Below are 9,592 nucleotides of genomic sequence, written 5' to 3'. Positions count from 1 at the left end.
CTCTTAGCTTCAGAGTTCTTGGCCTTCCCACACCCATAGTCTGCTTTCCCCAGCACGCGTGCGTCAGCATGTTGCTGGAGTCTTCGTTTCCGCCCGGTCCCAGGCCGTCATCTGTGGACGTCTCTGCCCTCCCCGGCCTGTAGGTTTCTGAGGACAGCATGTGTATCAGCACATATGTTCACAGTGCTTTCTCCGGCTTCTCTCGAGGGCAGCACCAGTGGTTGTCAGTGATGCCCTGGGCAAGGACCCAAACGTGACTGTCAGGCAGACGAGGTCACACCTGATACCTGCTACCTGGAGTGTTCTTTTCTGGGACTGGACCCCAGGAAGAAGTGGGGCACCTCTTGGAGATGCAGTTAGGGGGTTGGCCAAACCTTCCTAGAAGCAAATGCAGGAATCTTGGGAGAACAGAGAGTTCTGGGAACGAGAAGGCTGTGGCAGGTGATTTTGAGAGGAGAAATCTGAATTTTTGTCCAGTGTCTGGAGGTACTAGAGTGGAGAGGGCCAAGCTGGGGTCATGCTGGAAGTGATAGGGAGACAGGTTGGCCAGATACGAGGAAGGCCTGTGTGAGTTTGAGAGCAGGTTGGAGACACAGTCACCTTGAAGGAGCTTCCTCTCACAGGAGCCCCAGGAGATCTGGCGCAGCTGCTGCTAAAGGAGTGACACAGAAGGTGAATCACCATCTGTAGACCATACTAGAGGGCTGTTATGGTCCCACCAACTTGGAGATGCTGTGATTCACTTGACATGAAATGTGACATTGTGGGCCTAATGTCATTGCTTTTGTCAAGAGTTCTATTCCTAGAGGCAGGATGGATGAAGAGGTTCTTGTGGGACTGATGACAGAGTGAGGCCATCAGCAGCTTTGCTGTCTGCCACATTTAGCAGCTTTTAATTGTCACCCTCCTCTGCTTGGGCAGTCTGTGAGCTGTGGGTGGGCCCAGGTGACGGCACCAGGAACAGGTGGGCTTGGGCAGAGATCCTCCCAGAGCCTTGCTTAGGAGAGTGAGTGCTGCCAGGCAGGGGCCTGGACCCCAGTGGGAGAGGAAGCCCACCTGCCACTCCCCGGGGCATTGTGTTGGTGAGGGGCTGGCTCTCCAGGGGGGCGTTTCTGGGCTGCAGGCTGACTATCCATCCATTTGGGCCAAGGGACACCTGCTCAGGGCCAGCGAGTTGCACCCTGTGGTTGTTCTGAGAGCCCTGCAGAAGCGTGACTGCCCAGAGCCAGAGTGGACATTTACGAGACCATCCCAGCTCGCCGCCGCATCTCGTAGCAACTGAGACATGTGCCATTCTCCCCTGGGATGTCGAAGATAAAATGAGGTGTGGAGCGTGTGGTGTGTCCTGCTCTCCAGGCAAAGGGGGCCAGAGCCTGTGGGGCTGCTCATGCAGCCTGCTTCACGTGCTCCAACAGGGAGCTGGCAGGGGAGCAGGGTAGGGCCTTGCCTGGGAGCTGTGGGGAGGGCGGCCAGGGGCCATGGGAGAGCTGGAGATTTGATGTTACAGGCAGCAGAGCAGAATGCAAGGAGGCAGGTGGTGGATTTCCAGGCTTGTGCTTGGATTCTACTAGACGCCTTTAATTGCCTCGTGTCCCCACTGTCCATGTGGGTAGGGGCTCATGTGCGCCGCTGGCCCACCACTGGCTCCCTGGAGCCCTGCCGTCTTCTCTGCTACTGTTGCCTTGGTTACACACTCACCTCCTGTGCTGGCAGAAGCAAATGCCCATCTCCCCACATTGTTGCACTAAGCCAGTTTAGCCAAAATACTTTACTCTGCCCACCTACGGCACCTTGTTACCCCAAGGTTCTTTCATCACTGCTGTTTCCCACCCCCTGCCAAGGTCTCTTCAACAAAGGGGTTTATCGTGGGTTGTGTTTGGAGCAGCTTCTGGTGCCGCATCCATCCCCTCCCTCTCCTGCTCTTCACATTGTCTGTCCCCGCCTGCAGAGCTCTGCTGTTTCACAGGCCCTGTTGTTTCTAAGCCCTTGAGTTTCTCTGGAAGCTGATGGGGCGGTTGCTCCCACATGCTGACCTCTTTAAATCTGCTGCGACCTCCCACACTCATCCCCCAGCCAACCCCACCGAGGTGGTTAATGATGACCTGATCCAACCACCCTGCGTGGCCGCACCTCTCCAAGCTCTTCTTCTTCAGAGGTTCCTGTCTCCCAGTGTGAGGGTGATGCCCAGACCTGAGCTTCACTCCAGAGAGGCCCTGAGTCACCTCATCTCTTCACTCTTCCTGCCTGCACACGCAGACCAAGTGCCTGCCCTCCGCCGAATCATTTGCACCCAGGGTTGCAGAGACACAGGCCTCTGGGGATAGAGGCCACGGTATGGATGACATGCTGACAGCCACCAGGATTCAAACTGCCTCAGAAATTGTTAGAATGGTAGGAAGTTTTACAAAAAACAAATGCCAGCGTGGGCCTTGGAAATCACTTCACTTCAGCAGAACTCATGAGTGGAGATAGAGGAGACCATTATGCAGCTGGCTCTGAAATCCAGAACCTTTTAGGGGCTGTTCTAGGACACTGGTAAAAGCAGACACCACTTGGTCACTGACACAGGTTGTCAACATCCTCGATTCCAAGGCCAGCACTCAGCACCCTTCCTCACTCTTGACTTGCGCCCTGTTGCCCCCCGTCCCTGTCCTCACACTGCGGACTCTGGGCAGGGACACGTGGGGGCGCAGAATTTCATCTCGTTACTCATCTCAAGTTTAGAACACAGCTTTGGTAACCTTTAAGTTGTCACGCCTTTTCTTATTTTATTTTTATCTTCGAGATTCTCTGCCTTTTTAAAAAACTCTATTATCTTCCTTCTTTTTCTCCTGTCAGACTCCTTCCCTCAACATCTTTCTCTGCTGCTCAGGTCCCCCTACCCACATCCCACCCCAGCATGGTGGGTTCTATCTGGTCTGGAAGTCCAGACACCAGGATGTGAGTGTCTTGCTCAGAGGAGGAGGTGCGGGCTCTATCGCCACACAGTGTCTAATCCTGCTGATTTTTTCAAAACATTTTTCCTCATGGTCCACATCAGACAGAGTGTGCTGTTCTTGTCATATTAACAGTTCTGCTCTCCTGAGAAAGCCTGAAGCTTCACTTCCCAGAATTCCCTTTATGCCCTTTTGCCTGCTCTCATTCAGGCTCGAGTCACTCCAGGAAGGGGACCTCTGAGGCCGGCAGTGCTGGAGCTGAAAACACATCTTGAGACAAAGCTGAGGGAAGAACTGAGTCATGGCAGCAAAGCCCAGGCTTCTCTCCTCCCTTCTTCCCCCAGCACCTCTTTGCTGGGCCTCCCTCCTCTGCCAGGGAACCTTCCCCAGAGTCGTCATGGGCTGGAAAAGAACCCGTGGAGGTCAGAACATCAACACAGCTTAAGTGTCAGAGGCTCTGCTTCTGTTCCTCACATGCAGCCAAGTGGGAAAAAAAGATGGGGAGCCATCTTCATAGAACCCAGCCTTCAAAAACACTTAGCATTCATTCAGTTCCTCCATTTTAAAAGTGAGGCTGTGATTTCTCCATGTTGAGCAGACAAGGTGGACCTAGAATGCAGGTCATGGGCATTCCAGCCCATCACTTAAGTCTGTCACCCAGATGCCATCCCAGAGAGACACTGGACCTCTTTCTCCCCTTGCTTGAGAGTGGTCAGACCCACTTACTGGAGGGAATCTTGGGTGAGCTCCGTGAGCTGGGCCTGCTGCTGGAAGGAAGCATCTTCCTCCTCCCTCTGCAGCCAAAAGAGCTGGTTGGTCCTTGTTCTCATGCTTTAGCCCTTGGACTTAGCTACTTGGTTGTAGTTCAGGTAACATCCTTGCTGGGCCCTTGTGATGGTAGAGCTGGAGCGAGTGAGTGAGGCTGGGGCGGGAGGAAGTGCAGCCTCTGGGCCGGAGTGGAAGCCCTTTCCAGTCTGGTGCCCCCTCCAAAGGGAAAGTCAGATTCTGCTGCTGTGCATCACCAGGAGGGAACGGTTCTGCAGAAGCAGGGCCATGAAGATGAGTGAAGTTACTAAGGGAGTGCTCATGCGTGAGGTCCTTTCTCCACCCTGTTGGTTTCTGTGCTGTTACAGTATCGGGAATTGCAGGGACTCTGGCAGTTAGAGTGTAAGGAGAAGGGTGGCTGGCTGGCTGGTCAGAAACAGGTTGGAGGTGATGCCCTTCTTCCTATAGCCTCTCCTCGTCGTCCTCTCGGGGCCGGGCCCCTCGCCTGCATAGCTCATGAGAGTGGACAGAAGCATGGGGGCTGTCACCCAGAGGACTGCAGCTGTCCTCTGGTCCCACAGCAGAGGGAGACTGGAGTGACTGGGGCCAAGGCAGGCTGACATTGTGATGTTCCTTTCCATGCCTCTGCCAGCCCAGAAACGGGTGGAAGCCTCTGGGAGACTGGCCAGTGGTACCTGGGGCCTATCCCTTCTACCACCCACCTGAGGCCCGTATGTGTCCTTGATCTGGCCCCAAGTATACTGAGGCAAGAGTTCATCCTTTACCCGCAGCTGGCAGTTAGAGCCGTGGAAACTGGAGGGCATGACAGGTTGCCCTTTTTCTGTTTCTCGTTTTGACTGCATCATGCGGCCATACAGGATCTTAGTTCCCTGACCAGGGATCAGACCCGCGCCCCTTTCTGCTGGAATGCCAAGGAAGTCCCATCTCATGTTCCTTTTCTTTTTCCTCACTTGGCTGCATGTGAGGAACAGAATGCTACCTGGCCGGTCAGTCAGATGCTGCCAGACATGGCTCATGTGGCTGCAGAGGCCCGAGCATGTTGGGGAGGCAAGTGGGTTGGTCTGCAGGTGTTGATCACTTTCTTAGGAGGTGCTGAGTTTGACTTGGCTAGAAGCGTGGCCAGGTGTGGGTGTGGAAAGCCTTGCTTTTCCTTTGTGAGCCCTGTTGGAGGCTTCAGCGGGACTCCAAAGGGTCACTCTTCTGGAGGTCAGCATAAGCCCCTGCCCCGCTGTCAGGGGGCTGGCTTGGGGACCACCTTTCTGTATTGGGCCTGTTTGGCTTCCCACTGCAAAGTTCCTCAGTGTGTGAGGGTTAGGCTGGGTGCCACTGCACAATCTGGCTCTCAGGACGGGATAACTCAAGTCACATTGCCTTAAGGGACCCATCTGGCTCAGCTACTCACAGCTTTTCAAAGATTGGGGGCGGGGGGCACTGCCAGCGAGGGTGTGCTGGCCCTCAGATTAATGAGCTCATCGGCATTCCTCACAGTGCCATCCGAACACAGTAATTGGAGAGGCGAGCGCCTGGGGGGAGGAGGCGGGGCAATCAATTGGGCTCTCTTTGGTGCTAACGGCAACAAGCAGCAGGAGGTGATGCCTGGTGTGAGTTGTGTCACTTTGGAGATGAAGATGCTTAAGCCCCCAGTACGGGTCTGGGGAGAGGCGCCTCTGAGACCGCCCTGGACTGGTCCGGAGCTGCAGGGGGCCTTGGTTTGCCGGGGTGTGGATCTGAAGTGGGGGTGCCTCCCATCCATCCATGTTCAGGCTCCTGACTTGTTTGTTCTGTCATTTGAGGAGGAGCTGCCTTTCTTCTGGCTTGACTGGACCGAGGGCCAAGGCAGAGTCCATGCCCCAGCCCTGTTTGGCCAGCCTGTGCTGCAGCCCTGTCTTGGAGCTGTCCCACCAGCAGGCCAGGCTGAGTGGCAGCGTGCTCCCCAGTGATTTTTCCTTTTCTTGGAGACCACAAAAGGGCAGCACAAGCCCAGGTATTCCCATGACCCAGCCGTTCCAGCTCTGGGTTTGCTTTGTCCATCTGTGCCGCATTATGCCTTCATTTTTCTCGCTCTCAAATGAGTGACGGGGATGCAGATGGTCTGGGGTCTAGTTTGGCTGGCCCCTCACAGTGGTTGCTTGTGTTCAGGTGGCAGCAGCAAACCCCGGGCTTTTTGGCACTGTGAGCCTGGAGCTGCGTGGCAGCTGTCCAGTCCATCCAGTCCAGTCCCCCTGCTTGTCGGCCTCAGTATCGGAGCCCCGAGCTACACAGGCCCGCCTGTGGGGAAACTGGACCAGGCTGCTGGTGTGGGAGGGCTGTTGCTCCCTGCTCTCCCTCACTGCTCTTAGTACAGGATTTAGGATCCCTAACTGCCCGCCTCATGGAGGCCAGTAGCTCCCCAGGAATCACTAGGAGCTGGCCCATTGGTGAGGAGGACCCTGGTAGGTAGCTGTTTAGCAACCTGGGCTTTCAGTCACTTTCTTCCAGTTTGGCTCAGTAGAAGTTGATGTGAGATTTGCTTTCCAAAGGGCAAGTAATGATAACAACTCCACGTTGTCCCATCCTATCTTCAGGACTCCAAATGGGTCTTTTCTCTGTCACCTACCCCTCCCCACCCACTGCCACCCTGCCCCCCATCAGTACATCAGCATCAGTGGGGAAGGGCTTGGGGAAGAGTTGGAGCTCAAAGAAGCCAGAAGCAGGGTGGTGATGGTGTGTAAAAGCATCTTCTGGGTGGACATGCAGCTGCCCCAAGTGTGGGCTCTCAGACTTTCCTGAGTCCCTTGGTGTGTGTGTTCAGGGGTTCCTTAAGGTGAAGGGCATCATGGGGTAGACCAAGCAGACCACCCTCTCACCTGGCAGAAAGGAGGGTGATGGTCTCCCTGACTTCCCAACCAAGCCGTCTGGAACAGGCTCAGCAAAAGTCCGAGCCACCTACCCTTTGGAGACTGTCAGACCCCGTGCCAGAGTGCTCCCAAGAGAGGCAGGGGCTCAGAGCAGTGCTGCATGCACCCTCCTTCAGCAGAGTAACCTGAGGCCTGGGCCTCTGAGCCCCATGTCCTAGAAGCAGCTGCCATCAGGTGCCATGCGTGGGTTGTTTACTCACTGAGTCTCTATCTGCTGAGTGCCTCCTTTATACCCAGCAATAGGCACTGATGACTAGCTGAGCATGGTCTAATGAGCACAGTAAACCTGAAATTGTTGGAATAATTGTTTAGCACTGGGGGCTAAGAGGGAGTATGAGCAAATGTCTTTTAACCTGAGAAATGGGGATTCAGCCAGGTGAAGGGTTGTGCAGGCTGAGACCTGGAGACAGACGACTGCTTGATGTGTCGCTGTGACGAGGCAGCTGTGGGTGCATGTAGCTGAGCAGGCTTTGTGCTGAGGAAAGAATACACTAAGATGAGGCTGGTACAGGACACTGCCAGGAGTGCTGTGTGACTTAGGGAAGTCATGCAGACCTGAGAAGTACCCCTGAGAAGGGTCCCGGTCCCTGCTGGGCTCCCGCGATCCCCCTGCCCTCCCATCAGGTGAAGAAATCTAGTTGCCTTGAATTTTTTCCTCTTCTCTCCATGGCTGAGAGGCTGAGGCTGATGCAGAGAATGCAGTAATCATTTTGGCCACTCTTTCAGTTAGAGAGAGGACAGGCCCTCTCTGTAAGGACTAGGAAGTGGCCTGGAATGGGGTGTCCAGGGATGGGAGCTTAAGTGCAGCTTAAGATGTGGTGGAAGATTTGGTCATTCTCATTAGATCCCCCTGAGTTGTAGTGTCCTAGGGTAGGATGGGTGGTCTTGACTGGGGCTGCCTCCTTGAACTAGGCTTTGAGTCCACGGCACCTTAGAAGTTTGTTCCTTAGGGAGGGGTGGGACCTTCTCCTGTCACACTCCATGTCACCTGGAGAGTAGCCTCTGCTCAGCACTGGGTGGGAAGGGGAGTCTCAGAATAATCTACATGGGAGAAGCGGGGTGGTGCCTCTCTGGGGGCGAGCGCAGCGCTGCTGGACAGGTCTTGAGTGCTGTGTGGGTGACATCTTCGTCCTGGGGAGGGCAGTGATTAGTGTGCTCGCTCTAATGCTTGTCCTTGGCCTCTAGCCCTGGCCCAGTGTGTCCAATCTGGCCAAGGACTTCATTGACCGCCTGCTGACGGTGGACCCTGGCGCCCGTATGACTGCACTGCAGGCCCTGAGGCATCCGTGGGTGGTGAGCATGGCAGCCTCTTCGTCTATGAAGAATCTGCACCGCTCCATCTCCCAGAACCTCCTCAAACGCGCCTCCTCACGCTGCCAGAGCACTAAATCTGCCCAGTCCACACGGTCCAGCCGCTCAACACGTTCCAACAAGTCCCGCCGAGTGCGGGAGCGAGAGCTGCGGGAGCTCAACTTGCGCTACCAGCAGCAGTACAACGGCTGAGCTACCAGCAGGATGCAGACGTGGCGGGCCCCAGCCGGGCCACACACTGCTGGGGCCAGCGGCCTCTCTAGAGATAGACCTGCATGGTCCAGGGTAGGTGAATGGCCCCAGCCCCTTCTCTGTGCCTGCAGTGTCCCCATCTTCACCCTGGGCCTGAACCTGGTGCAACAGAGCGGAGGGAGTCCTAGGCCCTATGAGCCCCGAACCTGATTTGGCACAGGTGCTCCTCTTGGTGGACAAGTGCTCTGGTGTATATTGGGGGAAGGGTGGGACTTGGCCTTCAGTCTCACCTCTTTCTTGGCTCTCCCCGAGACCAAAGGGGCATGCACTGCCAGCTAGAGGGTGTCCTGTGGTCTCAGGACTCTTTGGGACAGTTACTTCTGGAACTCCCTTTCCCCTACCAAGCCTTCCTCCCTAACCCCCTGCCCGCATGTTTTATGGCATCCTGACCCTCATGATTATCCTCTAGTGAGAGGCCCAGGTAGGCCCATAACTTGTGCCTTGGCTGGACTTTCAGCCCCTGGCTAAGTCTAAACAGTTTTCCACCTCCCAGCCCAAATCTGTCTTCCTTCCTGGTGTCCCCAGGGACCCCACCTGGCCCCAGAACTTGCCAGGATCTCTCGTGGGAAGGCCGTGGAGTGGCCCTTGGCCCTCTGGACTGTGTGGCTGCGTTGGTAGTGGGCTTGCTCCAGGCTCCAGCCTCTGGCTGTGAGGGTTCCCACCACCAGCCCACCATCCTCAGTGCCTTCTTTGCAGAGCCTCCTATCACCTCACTCTCTCCCTTGGATGCCCGTTCTTTCTATTCCCCAGGTGCCTCCTTCCCAACTGTGGGGGGTTAAAAGGAGCCCCACTGCTGCTACCTGGGGGATGGGGCACCTGGGTCAAAGCAAAGGACGGGGGCCTCTGAGGGAGAGCCCCATCCAGATTCCAGCACCAGCCCTGGTTCCAACCTTGGTGCTGCCGGTTGTTGCCTCTCTTCAGGCACTCTCTTCCTTCCTCTGCAGCTGCACGAAGGCGCCATCTAGTGTCGGGCACACGTGTGGACAGCCTAGGAATGCCCACTGTGCTCTCCTTTTATCCTCCAAGAGGAAGTGGGAAGGAAGGAGGGTTCTGGGGCTGCTCAACTGTCTCCCCTTCTGCTGAGCTTCTGTTGCAGCTCCCCCTGGAACTTAGCCATACTGTGTGACCTGCCTCTGAACCCTGAGTGTGTGGGGGCACTGCCCTCCTCACGGTGGCCTTGCTTGGTCCACCCTGTCCCTGCTTCTTTTCACAGCATTACCCTTCCATTCTGGGGCCCACTGAATCTCCGTCTGGAGGGAGCCCCATGAGAGGTGGGTGAAATTGGATGACTGCTTTCCGACCATCCCCCATCAGTCTTGTGCCTCCCCTCCACCACACACGGGGGCTGGAGCCCAAGCCCTCTCCCTCCACAGCTGCTCTCTGCAGGTGGGGAGGAGCCAGGGCCCAGCT

The 9,592-nt window shown here is 56.0% G+C and overlaps 1 protein-coding gene across 1 annotated transcript in view; it reads left to right on the top strand.

Annotated features, from left to right (window-relative positions):
• PSKH1 (protein serine kinase H1) overlaps nucleotides 1-9,592 on the top strand; it is a 25,081-nt gene extending 15,489 nt beyond the window's left edge. Inside the window, exon 4 of the mRNA XM_010851010.1 lies at nucleotides 7,805-9,592. Coding sequence (XP_010849312.1) covers nucleotides 7,805-8,122 — 318 coding nt within the window. The 3' untranslated portion in view covers nucleotides 8,123-9,592. The remainder of the gene's footprint in view (nucleotides 1-7,804) is intronic.

The sequence above is a fragment of the Bison bison genome, unplaced genomic scaffold (genome assembly GCF_000754665.1).
Source record: "Bison bison bison isolate TAMUID 2011002044 unplaced genomic scaffold, Bison_UMD1.0 scf7180017864297, whole genome shotgun sequence".
Lineage (NCBI taxonomy): Eukaryota > Metazoa > Chordata > Mammalia > Artiodactyla > Bovidae > Bison > Bison bison.
Note: the sequence above shows the minus strand (reverse complement) of the source record. Positions and strands in the feature narration are given on the sequence as shown.